The sequence below is a fragment of the Chinchilla lanigera genome, unplaced genomic scaffold, assembly GCF_000276665.1.
Source record: "Chinchilla lanigera isolate Chin_1 unplaced genomic scaffold, ChiLan1.0 scaffold00016, whole genome shotgun sequence".
Taxonomy (NCBI): domain Eukaryota; kingdom Metazoa; phylum Chordata; class Mammalia; order Rodentia; family Chinchillidae; genus Chinchilla; species Chinchilla lanigera.
The window spans coordinates 27,899,377-27,914,461 of NW_004955417.1; the positions used below are offsets into that span (position 1 = coordinate 27,899,377).

Genomic DNA, 15,085 nt, shown 5'->3' on the forward strand with positions numbered 1-15,085 from the left:
TATATGGGGTGTGTGCGTGTCTGTGTGCAAACACTTGGAACAAAGAAGCCCCACTTGGAACATAAAGCCTATAATTTTGAAAACGACTAGGCAAAATTTAGAAACAGTGAAATAATAGGCATTTTACCTCTTTACCTTTGTAGGTAAATAATATAATAATTTGTTAGTCTTTGCATAGCAGATCTCATTACATCAAGAGCAAATGCTGTCAAGCTTGCACAGCGCTCTGAAAGAAAATAGTCAGTTACCTCTAACGAGTGGCACATTGTATAACCCTAAACTATTCTTGTTACAGAAGCCATATTGTAGGTATTGTTCATGTGCTCATTGCTTTTTTCCTTTATGTTTTTTAATTGTCGTGGTAATTGTGTGATTTTATAAGATAACATGATGTCTTTGGCTTGAACTCTTAGCAGCATGCTATAGTGAACAAAGAGTTTTAAGTAAGACAGATTGATTCACTTCACCTTTTTTACTTAAAGTTGTATGACCTTACGCAAGTTCTTTTAACCATTTTTATCCTTGTTATCCTTACCTTTAAGATCACACTAGTAGATTCTTTTGGAATTTAGATGAATAGCACAATATGTTTCTTAATACATTATAGGTACTTCAAATAGGATTTTCTCTTTCATTTAAGAGTTTCTGTAAATGCCAAGCTAGTGACTATGAATGGAAATACTTTTTATATTAGAAAATGATATACAAATGTTAGCTATTATTACAGACATTTTAAAAATAAAAAGTGTTAATTCTGCCATGGTAAACTTAATAGCAAGTAGTAGTTTTGTGGTCAAGGATCTATCAAGTGAATGTGGTATATTTTTAAAACTAGTAAATCTTTAACAAGTTAGAAAACTTCATCTTTTAGTCAAAATATGCTGATAATTTTGCAACATCTAGGTGACCTTATTTTTGATCCAGCAGCATTACTATTACTACTGCTATAAAAGTTGTAAGAGCATCTAAGAGAATCTCTCTAACATTATTGTGCTATAACAGTGCCTTGTCTTTCGGGTCTGTAGATTTTAATTGAACTGGAAACAGCATTGCTGGACGATGAGCCGCACTGGTACAAACTCCAGACCCATGACTCCTCTTCCTTGCCCCTCCCCCACCCGTCTCCGTACATGCCACGAAGACAGCTCCACGGAGAGAGCCCGACGCGGAGACTGCAAAGTACGTTTCCAGCCACATTTATCGTATTTCTGTTGGATTTTTCTCATCTCAGGTGTGCATGTGACGGAAACTGAAGACCATTCAGAGTGTTAGCAAGCGTCTGTTAATGTTATAGCAACACTGTAGTTATAACTATATAATATTAGTTATATTTATAACTAATATAAAGTTACAGCCGTAGCATTTACTCATCGTAATGTTAAAGTGCTTTATCATTGTATTGTGGATCTATGACCCCAAATAAGCAGTGATGTTCACATCTTAGTGCTTTTAGCATCTTAAGTGTAGGAATGATATGGCTATACTAGAATAGTTTGGTCATGTTGCTGTAGATACTGAAATTATCATTTTTGTTTTCATTATCCCCAGTATTTTATAAATATTTAGGACGGCAAGTATAACACAATGGTTAAAACTGTGAAGTTTAATTTCAGTCTAAGCAGTGTTGAAATCTTGAGTCAGTGTAGAGCTCCATGATTTGAGGCAAATTATCTCTCTATGCCTCAGTTTCTTCTATAAAATGGAAATAATAATACCTACCTCATCAAGTATTATAAGAGGTCCTTTAATCTCTAGAATACTACTGTTGTTGTTGTTATTCTTATTACTATGATTTTTTGCACTTAGGTTTTTACCTTGGATTATACATAGTCTGAATTATAACAATAAAATGAGAAGGTTAACAAATTTAGAAGTGGTTTCCAAGTTGAAAAGTGGTATCGTTGGTTCTTTGCCCCCACAACTCAGGGTTATTTTTACTAAATTATATCTTACTTTTTTGATGAATCTGTTATTGAGAGATAAGGTAGCTGTGTATTGTTTTGTATAGTATTCATGTGTAGTATGCATATAGTTTTCACGGACTTAGCATGCTTCTGGTTTAGCAACATTTTTATCAAGTATTAGAAGACTGATATTAACCAAATTTCCCAGGTGTCTACTTACAGGTATAAGTATTATGTCATTTATTAATTATGGGAAATGTACATGACAACACAACAAATAACTGTTGTGTGTATGGATCACACCCTTCCTGTTGAATAAAGGACTAAAATATATCCAAAGGCTGTTGATGAGTAGACAATTCAGGGCCAAAGATTGGCCCTATGACCAATCTCGGGAAACCATAGAGCATCGCCTTCCCTATTTTAAAATATAATTTGTTTAATGATTGGAGTTTTATTTGCACTAAATATAATCTCACATTTGGATGATATTTATTGAACACTAATTCTGTAACTGTCACTTTTTGAGCCTTCCCCAGCTGCGAACATCTATTCGCGCCTTATTTGCAAATGCCATTATGATGTCTTATGTTAGAGTGATGACAACAGTACAATGAATTTTATGAAGCTAATTTTACTCTTTCTGGACACTGTTATCTATTCAATATATTATCTCTAAATCACAATGTGTATAGGGTGATGGAAGATCACTAATATAAGTCATATGCACTAATTCTTACGGTTTACGTTTATAAGCTGCTAATGCTACCAGCACTCTCAGTTCTTGTAGAATTGGCCTTTACCTGCTGCTGTCATTATTGCAATAATGAGTATGTTGGAGAGCAGTGAATACCTGAAACTTTCAAATTTAGCAAGAGTTTCCAATCCCCCCATCCAGCTAATGGGGACAGTGGATGCGAGGAGCCGTGAAACCGGAGTACATTCTTTTAGCGATATGTGTCATGGACTTTTATTCAGTTAATTCAGTACGTCCTGTAGCTTTTTAATATTTTACCATTCCCAAAATGACTGCACTATTAATCATTAATTACATGAAATTTCTCTATAGGCAACATAATCTCCCCACACTGTACCATGCAGTCTTCTCACTACTGACTAGTTTCTTTCTATTTTTCTTTCTTTTTTTTCTTTTGTACCAGGAATTGAACTCATGACTCATGCTTGCCAGGCAGGTGCTGTACCACTGAGCTACATCCCCGGCCTGACTAATTTCTAACAAATAATTTATTTGTAATTAATAACGGGTGCATACACATAAAAGAAATAAAGACTGTATTTCTAGCTACTGTTGAGGCTAACGTTTGGAAGGATCTCTTCTTCTCATAAGTTTAAGATCAACCTGGGCAACATAAGATCTTTAAATTAGGGAGAGGGTCTGATTTTTTTTGAGTTATTTATATATATTCCAGATATACTCCAGTCCTTTGAGGAATAGTTGATAGAAATTTTTTCCTACAATGTGGATTGTCTCTTTGTTGGTGATTTCTTTTGCTGTGCAAAAGCTTTTTAATAAGAAGAGATGCTGGTTGTTGCTTCTTTAGTATTTCCTGTGTGATCAGGGTTTTATTCATAGTCTTTGCCTACACCTATGTCTTTGAGAGTTTTACCTATTCTATCTTCTAGCAGATTAAACGTTTCTGTTTTAATATTTAGGTCTTTGATCTATTTTGATTTTAATTTAGTACATGGTAAAGATGGGGTCTATGTTTAATCTTCGACATGTGGAAAGCCAGTTTTCTCAGTACCATTTATTAAAAGAAGCTATCTTTCTTCCAGTAGAGGTGTTTGGCCCCTTTGTCAAAGATAAGGTAACTGACGGTGCTTGGAGTTGTTTTTCCATCTTCCATTTCATTGACCCTTGGGCCTGTTTTTTTTCCAGTACTGTGTTGCTTTTTCACAGTAGTGTTATGATATAATTTCCAGTCGGGGATTGTGATACCTTCTGCCTTGCTTTCATTGCCCAGAATTGCTTTTGCTATTATGTGTCTCTTCTGGTTCCAAATGAGTTTTAGGATTGTTTTCTTTAGTTCTGTGAGGTATGTGATTGGTATTTTGATCAGGATTGCATTTTCTGTATAATAGTTTTGGAAGCATGGTCATTTTTGCTATATTGGTTCTGCCTATCCAAGAACAGAGTGTATCTTTCCATTTTCTGATACCTCCTTTGATCTCCTTTTTCAAGGTACTGTAGTTTTCAGGGTATAGATCTTTCAGTTCCTTTGTTAGACTGATTCCTTAGTGTTTTGTATTTTTGAAGCTATTGTGGAAGGTGTTGTTTCTCTAATTTTGTTGTTTCTCTAATTGTTGTTTCTCTAATTAACTTCCAGTGAGTGTGGTATTCATGGACAGAAGCACTAGTGTTGATTTTGTATTCTGCTGCATTACTGAATTTGGTTATTAAAATTGGAAATCTTTTGGTGAAGTTTTTGAGGTCTTCTTTGTAGAGTATCATATCATCAGTAAATAATGGTAATTTAACTTCCTCCTTTCCTATCCTTGTTCTTTAAAATCTCTTTCTCTCATCTAATTCAGCTAGTGTTTCCAGAACTGTATTGAATAGGAGTGGTGATATTGGGCATCCTTTCCTTGTTTCTGATTTTAGAGTGAAAGCTTTCAGTTTTCAACCATTTAGTATGATGTTGGCTCTTGGTTTGTTATAGAGGGCTTTTATCAGATTGGCATAAAGACTTTCTATAAAAATTTTCTGTAGGGTTTTTATCATGAATGTGTCTTGGACTTTGTCAAATGCCTTTTCAATGTCTATTGAGATGATCATGTGATCCAAATATGGGCATTTGAAATGAATAGACCCTTCTCAGACGAAAAAGTACAAACAGCAAATAAATACATGAAAAGATGTTCAACATCACTGGTCATCAAGAAATGCAAATTAAAACACTGAGATACCATCTCACTCCAGAAAGAATGGTTATCATCAAGAAGTCAATCAGAAAAAAATACTGAGGAGGCTGTAGGCAAAAAGGAGCACTTCTCCACTGTTGGTGGGAGTACAAGTTGGTAAGCCAATGTGGTAGTGTGGTGATTTCTCAAAAACTAAAGCTAGAGGTTCCATTTGATCCAGCTATTCCCCTTCTAGATATCTCTCTGAAAGAGTTAAAAGCATCATACCCCAGTGATAATATGTACACCCATGTTTATAGCAGCACAATTTGTAAGAGCTAAATCTTGGAAAGAGCCCACATGTCCATCTTCAGATGAATGGATAAAAAAGATGTGGTTTTTATATACAGTGGAGACCTACTGTGCCATAAGGATAAGTCTGCAGCATTTTTAGCTAAATTAGTGTACTTTGAGACCATTATTTTAAGTAAAATAATTCAGACACTTACGTTTAAATATCACATTGTTTCTCTTGTTTCACCAAAGGGTGAATAAGGACCAAATGGATGATAGATATTGGGAAATAGGAAGGAAATATTCACATGGGAAGGGGAATGAGGCAGTGGGGAAGGGAAAGGAAAGGAAGGGAAACAAAATAAAAAATAAAAGAAGATATAAAAAATAAAGAAGAATAGGAGGAAAACAGTAGGAACAAAGTTTTGTACAGGAGAGGGGAAGAAAGTTTGAAAGGAAGGGAGGGGAATGGAAATAAAAAGAATCCTATAGCTATAGTAATAGCTATAGGAATAGTCATAGTCTTATTGCTTCAAAGTCTAAATGAAATTAGATTATGATTTATTAAAATTTTATTGTTTTAGTTTTTAATTTTTTATTTTATTGTATGTGTTTGCAGTTTGCCATCATCTTGTGAAGTGTTTTCATGTACATAGCACAGTTTGTTTCTTTTTTAAAAGTCTTGTTCCCTTTCCCTCTCTCTCCCTCCCTCCTCCAATTCTTCTATCTCATTTTTCCTTCTTGTTGATAATATTAATCTTAGCTTGCCAGGCATGGCGGCTCATGCCTGTAATCTCAGCTCTCAGAAGGCTGAGGCAAGAGGATCACTGCGAGTTCCAGGCCAGCCTAAGGTACATAGGGAACTCAAGGCCAGCCTGAACTACACAGTGAGACCTTGTCTCAAGAAAAGAAAAGATTAATCTTAGCTTATATTATAGATATAGTGTTTACATTCACTGAGGTTGTGAGTTCTTGTACATGGTAAATCTTTATTCTACTTATTTCCCCCTCCCCTCTCCTCACCCTTCACCCTGTTCCCTTGGTCCCCTCTCCTATTGCAAGAGATCATTGCTTTGTCTCCTTCTAGCCATCCTTTATTATTCTCTTTGCTTGTGCTTTGCCTCACTCAAAGGAGAGATACCATACGGTATTGAAGCTTGTGTGTCTGGTTTATTTTACTTAACATTGTATTTTCCAGGTGCATCCATTTTCCTACAAAACTCTCAAATCTGTCATTCATTATAGCATTATAGAGTCGTATTCCATTATATATAGGTACCACATTTGCTTTATTAAATCATATGTTGATGGGTATACAAACTGCTCCCAGGATTTAGCTATTATGAGTTGTGCTGCTATAAACACTGGTATGCACGTACGACTGTAGTGTGATGTCCTAAGCTCTCTGGGGAAGACACCTAGCAGGGAGATCACTGGGTCATAAGGAATTTCTAATTTTATTCTTTGAGAAATCTCCATACTGATTTCTGTTATTGGGTGTACCGGAATTGCCCTAAGTTTCACTTTCACTATCAAGGTGTCTGATTTACAGCTAGCCCAGGTGGCTTATCTCTGGCCCACACCTTATGTCCTCGCCCATGTAGCTCATCTGTTCCCAGCTTGGGTGACGTATCTGAATACAGCCTTCATTTTTTGTTGTGTGATGGTAAGAGTCAACACCCTAGCCCCCGTCTGAGCCAGACCTAAAGTCATGTTTCCTTGTGGCCCAAAAGTAATTTGGGGCTGTAGTTTTTGGAGCAGATCCCTTCTCGGCGAGGGAGCTGGGGAGTTTGGAAGATGCAGGAATTCATGGCGAACTTCTCATCCTGTGTGACACACCTGCTTGGCTGGCAGAATGACCTCTTTTCTGGGACCTCAGTGACTCCCCCAGTAGTCACATTTTTCTTGGGTAATGGCCCAAAGGCTGTGTCACCGTCGAGTGTTCAGTTGCACTATCTACCATAAAGCCCATCGAGTGGCCCAGGGGCTCCTGGGGGCCTAGGGAGATGGGGCCAGTCTTGCCCAGTCCTTGTAACCTTCAGATCCCAGCAGCCCAGTGAGTTCAGTGTCTGACTCCTCCCAGGGCTGGTACCCTTTAGCAGCTGGCTTCCTAATTTTATAACTTCCATCATGCCCGTCATCATTTTCTGGGCATTCACCTTTCCAGTGCCCTTTCTTTCTACTGCACATGTTGATCCCGGTCTAGCTTTGGTCTGTTTCTGGCTCCTGGTCTGGTTTGGCCCTTGCTTTGTCCATGTTCATGTGCCACCCTTTCGTGACCTCTGTGTTCCTCTGTTCATGCCCTCCTCTTTGTGATCTCTGTTTCTTCCCATAAGCCCTGCAGCCAGCAGGTCTGTCTTTTTGAGCCTTCTGTGAGCCACCAGCTTCCTGCTTGGCCTTGTGGTCCCAGTTTACATATGCTTTGGTGGTCAGCTCTCTAAGCTGGATGCAGCCCTCTAGCTTCTGTAGCTTTTGCCTGATGTCCCTCTGAGGCTGTGCCTCAAAGGTGGTGTTTTCAGCAGCCTCAGGATTAAATGGAGTGTAGAGCTGGAATGACTCACAGAGCCTCTCATAAAATTGGCTAGGGCTTTCATTGGACCCACCGGAATATCTCTGAAGTTTTTTTCATATTTTTTTTTTTCTTTCTGCCCTCCTTTAAACCTTGTAAGAGGGCCTGTTGGTATGTCTGTAAGCATTGTAAATAAATTTCATTGTTTGGGTCTCATTTGGGGTGTGCCTTTGGGAATTGGCCCTGAGCATGTGTTTGAACATTCAGCATGCCCTCTTCGGCATTGTTTTCTAACCAGTGGATGGCTGCTGGGTCACTTGTCAGTGCTCCTCAGAGTTAAACAGCATCCAAGGAGCTGTTTGCAGCCTGGTTAGGTGGAGTTATGCGTCTGAAAAATGGATTGCAACAAATCTAAAAGGCCTTGGGGTTTTTCTGAGTAGGAGTGGGTATGATCTTTCAGTTTAGGAGGTTAGGAGTTGAGAAGGGCTGGTAGACACAACTCTATTGTTCCTCTTGGATTTGGCCATCCATATCATAATGAACCGGCCTGCTCGTCTCTAAAAGAGGCATCTGCAAGGCCTGTGCAGGCCTGATCGGAGGTGGCTGGGTGATCATTTCGGCCTGTCTCATCTCCCCCTGGGGCACAGGCTTTGACCCTTCCCCCATAGGTGACACCTGAGATTCAGTGTCATGTGATCCCGTTTCCCGTTTCTGTCCAGCCTCAGCAAAGTGGAGTAGATGGGGGCTTAAGCGGGGAGGTCCCCATCTCTTCTGGTGGCTCTTGTAGAACTGATTCTCTTGCTCTTTTTTTTTTTTTTTTTTGGCCTGTTTTTTTGTGCTTAAACCTCCCAGCAGAGCTAACTCCCCTTTTTTCTTTTATTTTTGGCTGACTACCCAGTACACCCCAGGGGGCTATCAGGCTTCCCTTCTGCCCTTGTGGTCCTGCCTTGGGCTCCAAAGCCTTACCATGGTCTTGTAATGTACTGTTCCAGAATTGTCCTGAATCCCCTCAGGTTCTGTTGCTCTGGCAGAGAATGACACTGGGCTGTGGGAGCGCCAATTCCCTCTCCAAGTTCAAGCCTCACCTGATGGAACTAGGGATCTCAGAGTTTCCCCCAGTCTAGGGTCCCCGGGCCCACAGGCAAAGGAGACAGCAAATCTCTTGTCTCCAGTCCCTTTGTGTTCACCAAAGAAACGTTGCGGAATTCAAGAGATGGAGAAACCTCAGGAGATTCAGGGGATTTATTTGGTTTTAGGTGTACACCTGGCTCAGTAGACTCCTGTCCAAAGTGGCTGAGTGCTGAACAAAGGAAAAGCTCCAGTTTTATACATATTACTAAGGTGGTTGGTCTAGTGGTGTGTAACATGGGGGTGGACTGAGGGAGAACAAAGGCAGTTTGTCAACCTCTGACAGTTTTGTAGCATATCTTGCTGGCCCTGCTCAGGCATAACAGGATGTTATGGGAACAAGAGGTTATGAAATTTTACTTACAGGGGCAAAAGTTACTGCTTTTATCTGTAGTAGAACAAAAACAGCAGCTGTAGGGCGGGAGAAATTTGGGAAACTTGACTTTTTTCTTTTCAAGTCCTGCTTCGCTATGTTTGTTCTTATTTTTGTCTCTGCAGTTCACACTTTGAAGAAGGATTTGAGAGTCCTTTTAAATTTGGGAACCCCTCTGCTCCTTCCTTGTGTGATTTGACCCTCAGTGTAGCTACTTTTATAACCCTGACTTCTGATTCCTGGCCTCTGGGCCTTAGAAGCCTGAGGCTGTTACTTGCTTTTTGTCTCCTCTGCTGAGAACCAAAAAGGGAATGTCCTTGGGGAAAAGCTGGTTAAATGCATGCTTTCCTAACGTCAAGGTCATAGCACTGATTTCTCCCCGCATCTGCTTGTTCTTTATATCTTTTAACTGTTTTGGTTTTTAATGAAAATGTTTTTCCTGGAGTAATTATTATTCCTTGGAGGAGAATTATTGGATTATATGCTACTCAACCATTCTCAGAAGCAGAAGTCTTCACTGTTAAGTGAATTTTGTACCGAAATGCAGCATACAGAGTAATCACACACTATCTCTGAAATCGAGAGCAGAATCCCACCAGCCCGCCTCTTGCAAACCTCAGGTCATCATCCCCACTGAAATATCCCATAAAATCCCATAAAATAGTTTACCTTTTCTTGAAATCTTTATAAATTAAATACTTAAATACACATATAAATTTTATAGAAATAGGATTTCACAATATATTACTGTTTTTCTCATCCAAATAGTTACCTACCTGATCCTACTTAGTTTTTGAGATCAGATGATAAAGATGTGCATGTCAAGTTTCTTATGTCTGCAGGTAATAATTTTTTTTTTTTTTTTGTCTTTTTGAGACAGGGTCTTGCTATGCAGTTCAGACTGGCCTTGAGCTCACTTTGTAGCCCAGGCTGGTCTTGAACTCGCAATGATCCTCCTACTTCAGCCTTCCGAGTGCTGGAACTGCAGGCATGTGCCACCACACCCGGCAACAGGCAATAAATTATTCTTTAAATCTGGTTGTTTTTCTTGCCAGTATGTTTATGAAATTCATTAACTTTGCTGTGTATAATTATAGTTAATTTATTTTCATTGCTATACAGTATTGTCTATCAATATGTGTCAACTTTTGAAATCTATAGTTGATTGTTTGCTGGTTTGGCTATTCTTGAGATTGCTGCTATGGATATTCTTGTATGTGACTTTTGTTAAGCAAGTATGTCAGTTTTTGTTTGCTGGGCACACATCACATTTTAGATAGATTACAGACCATGCTATCTTTAACTGCAGTACGCATTTTTAGGCACTTCCCCAATTTATATAAATTAGTACTTTCTATAATATCAAATGAGGATATCATGAGTTTCTTCAGACTTTTGCACATAGTTTGTAATTTTGTGTTCTTCATTTCGGGTGGGAGTGGAGTCTTAGCTGTTGTGGTTTTCATTTGCATTTCTTTGATAACATTTGTGTGGGTTAACAGCATTGACTATAGTCTTTATGCAGTGCATCATCAAATTTATTGGCCATTTTTCTTTTGAGTTTTTTGAATTTTACACAAAATCACTATTGAAATACTGCTGTGTTTTCTTCTAGTATATTGCTTTACTTTTAGGATTAAATCTACAGTTCACCTGGAATTAATTTCTGGATATAGTATTAGGTATGGGTCAGAATTTGTTCTTACCCTTATGGCTGCACACTTAATCCAACATATTTGTTTGAAATGCCACATATGTGGCTAAGTTTCTGAACACTTCTGAGATAATTTTTCTAATCTTGTGCCAATACCAAACTGCCCAAAATTTTATAGCTTTATAATATATTATGAAACAGTATCTGGTAAGGTCACTTACTCAGCCTTGTTGTTCTTAAGATTATTTATATTCTTCACCTTTTGTACTTACAAATAAATTGACTATCAAATTGTCATCACCTACAAATATCCTCCTAGGATTTTGATTCAAATTTTATTTGTCAATTTGAAAAGAATGCTTTTCAGGGACTGGTGAGAATTCCACTCCATGACTCTGGTATATCACTATATATGAGTATATTAGTAGGTCTCAATGTAGAGATTTTGTACCTTTATTATGTCTTTACCTAGGAATTTTATTTAAATTGGTCCTGGGATACAGAAATAGAAAATATTACTTGTATAATATAGTTTCAATACATTATTTTGAGTTTTGATATACAGTATTATCTTCTTTGTGAAAAGTGACACTTACTTTTCTTCGCTTTAAATTGATATACCCTGCTTGCTTTTATTTCTCTTGCTCCTTTGGTTAGGCCCTATAGTAAAATTTTGTGTAAAAGTAATATTGTTGAGTAGAAATTGGCATCCACATTTATTCTTCAGACTTTTGGAAAAGTTTTATATATTTCCCCATTGTAATTCATACTTACTGTGTAAAATTTTTATGCTATTCTGAGACATTCACGAAATAATGTTTAACCCATAGATTAGTAAGAACTTTTAATCATGAGTGGATGTTGAATATTTTTATTATTTTTATCATTTTCTCTTATGGATATAGCCATACGACTTTTTAAATTTTATTAATGTGGTGAATTGCATCACTTTTCAAATGTTACAATAATCTTGGTTTTGTGAAGTAAACTTTGCTCTCATACGATTCTTTACCTTTATGTCTTATGTCTAGTTTCAGTGTTTTGATATTATCTGTAGAATTTTTTTGCCTCTATATTCACATATGAGAGAGATTGTTTTATATCTTCTCTTCTTTGTAATAGCCTTGTTAGCTTTTGTTATTATTTGTGTTATACAGCCTTAGTTAAAGGAATGTTCCCTGTTTTTCTGTTTGAATTGTTTTGTTTTTCTCTCTTGTAGCATCTTTGTCAGGTTTTGGTATTAATGTTACACTGGCCTCAAAGAACATTTGGAAGCATTCTGTTAGTTTTTATTATTTGGAAGAATTTATGCTTGACTTGTATTTTTTCTTTTTCACATGTTTAGAAGTATTAGCCATTGAAGCTATCAATCTTGATAATTTCTTTGTATATAGGTTTTATATTAAAATTTTAATTTTTGAATAGTATTTCTTTTGTATGACCTTGGTTAATTTGGGTCTTTCCTTGGAGTTTGAAATTTTCACCAAATGTTTTCATTTCATTTGCAAAAAATTATACTTTTGAATCTAGGTAATGTCTATTGGATCTCTACTGATGCCCTTTTCCCCTTATTATTGCTATGTTTCTCTCCCTTTCTATTTCCTTTCCCTTGGTCTGACTTGCTAATTGTTTGTCGATTTTATTGGCCTTGAAAATCAACTTGGGGTTTTATTTATTTTCTGGTTGTTTTTTTTTTGTTGTTATTTTCTTTTCTATTACTAGGTCTTATTTTGTCCCTTTCTTCTACTTTTGTTTATTTCCCCCCATCTTTTTTTTTTTTTTTGGTCTGTTTGAGACAGGGTCTCGCTATGCAGTTCAAGCTGGCCCTGAGCTCACTTTGTAGCCCAGGCTGGTCTGGAACTCACAATGATCCTCTTGCCTCAGTCTCCTGAGTGCTGGGATTATAGGAGTACGTGTACCACCACGCCTGGCTCTTCCCGCTTCATTCTTGTAGAAGAAAATGTAGATAAGTTTTAGCATGACACTTTCAGTTATAACCCATGGGTTATTTAGGAGTGTGCTGTTCAATTTACAAACTTTACAGATTTTTTTAAAATACTGATGTCTAGCATAACTTCTCTCTTGTCAGAGAATATATCCTGAATAACTTAGAATTTTTAAGTGACTTTTTTTGCTTTATGTACTACATTTACTCATTTTGATAAATGTTCTCTAAAAGAACACTTTCTTTGTCCTATCCATATACATATTTTACATATGTCTAGGAAGTCAGGTTTATTCATTTCATTGTGCAAATCTCCTGTTCTTGCTAACTTTTTATCTGAATATTTTATCAGTTTTTTAGAGATGTATGTTAAAATCTCCATGTAGATAATGGATATTTCTTATGTTTAGATTTTCATTGTTTGCTTTATCTGCTTTGAAGTTATATTGTCAGATGCATATAAATCTAGAATTATTACATTTTTTTGGAAGATTGATAATTTCATTGTCAAATATCTCTCAGTACACTAGGAAATTTTGCCTTGAGACCTACTTTGGTTGATTTTACTGTTGCTGCAGCTACTTTTCTGTGCTTAATTTTTTTGCATAATATATTTTTCTGAATCCTTTTACTTTCCACCTGTGTTCTTATATTGAAGGTCTTCAATTTATTGATTGTTGGTATTTTTTGTTTCAATTTCATTAATTTCTGCTCTGATCTTTGTAATTCCTTCCATATATCAGTACTGAATTTGAATTGTTCTTGTTTTTCATCATTAGAGTATTTATTTGATATTCCCTTTTTTTGATGCTGCAACTCACAACTATAAATTACTGTCTTACTACTGCTTTCATTATGTCCCATAACATTTTCATATATTGCACTTGTATTATTGTTTGATTCTGAATACTATTTGATTTGTTCTGTGACTCAGTGATTATCTAAGAGGGTATTTTTGAATCTCCACATTTACATAATTTCTGTAGCTCCTTTTGCTATTGATTTCTAATTTCATTGTACTATGATCTGATTATGTGCCTGGGATTATTTTGATTCTTTTGTATGCAGCAAGCTTTATGGCCTCCTATGTGGTCTGTTTTGGAAAAGTTCTATGTACTGTAGAGAAGAATGTGTATTCCTGTTGTTGGGCTGAACAGTTACCTATCACATCTATTTTTTCAAGGATCTGGTTCAACTCTAATTTTTTTTGGTGACTTTTTGTCTAGTTGATCTACTCGTGAAAGTGGAAGTTGAGGTCTTCCCTGTCATTGTGGTGAAGCTGAGGTCTTACCCTATCATTATCTGATCTTTCATCCCCAGTAGTATTGGTTTTATGAAGTTGGTTTCCCCCTATTAGGTCGATATATATTTAAAATTATCGTCTTGTTGAATTGTTCCCTTTACCAGGATGTAGTGACCTTCTTTATCTCTTCTGATCAGTTTAGGCTTGAAGTTCATTTTGTCTGAAGATAGAATAACGACTACTGGTTGCCTTCGGGTTCCTGTTGCATGGAATATTGTTTAAGCACCGTTCCTTTTTATTTCTGTGAGCTTCTTTAAAAATTAAGTGTGTTTCTTTTATGCATCATATCTTGGGGGTTTGAATTTTGATCCATTCTGATGCTGTCTCTTGACTGGGCAGTTGAGGCCATTTACATTGATGATTATTACTGAAAAGTATCAACAGATCCCTAACATTGTGGTTTTTGTCCCTGTTGTTGATGCCTCGTTTTTTGCCTTTTGCTTGGCTGCTCATCCTGGTTGATACATTCATTCCAGTAAGCCTTCGCACATGGATTTCATTGTCTTTGTTTAGGATATCCTTGAGTAGTTTTTGTAGTGCTGCCTTGGCAGCATGACTTTCTCAAGATGCTCTTTGTTGTGGAGGGACCTAATTTCTCCAGTTTTGAAGGTAGCTGTACAGAATATATTAGTATGGGTTGAAGGTTGTTTCCTTTAAAGCTTGAAGAATTTCTCTTCAAGCTCTCCTGACCTTTAAGTTTTGTGTTGAGAAATCTGAATTAATTTTAATAGCTATACCTTAATAAGTATTTTGTTGTTTTCCTCTAACAACATGTGAGATTCTGTCTTTGTGCTTGAATTCTGGGATTTTCAAATAAAGTATCAAGCAAAGTTTTTCTTCTGATCATGGCTGTTGGATACTTTGTGCTTCTTTTGCTTGTATGTTGGATTCTTTCCCCATATTTGGAAAATTTTCTGTTATGATTTCTGTCAACAAATTTTTAAGTACCATTTGTGCTGTATTCTGATTTTTCTGTAATTCCTGTTATTCTTAGGTTAGTCTTCTTTGCATCATCTAGCAGCTGTTGCATCCATGTCCCATGATTTCTTGTTTTTGAGGTCTCTCTGAGTGTTTGCCTGCATCAGCCCCATCTTCTAGTTTTTTTGTTTTGTT

General features: G+C 36.8%; 1 protein-coding gene across 4 annotated transcripts in view; it reads left to right on the forward strand.

The window, feature by feature from the left end:
• Positions 1-15,085, forward strand: part of Rims2 (regulating synaptic membrane exocytosis 2) — a 383,342-nt gene that overhangs the window by 151,287 nt on the left and 216,970 nt on the right. For all 4 annotated transcript variants that reach the window (XM_013512858.1, XM_013512859.1, XM_013512860.1 and 1 more), the window contains one exon: positions 1,026-1,179. In XM_013512858.1, coding sequence (XP_013368312.1) covers positions 1,026-1,179 — 154 coding nt within the window. The remainder of the gene's footprint in view (positions 1-1,025; positions 1,180-15,085) is intronic.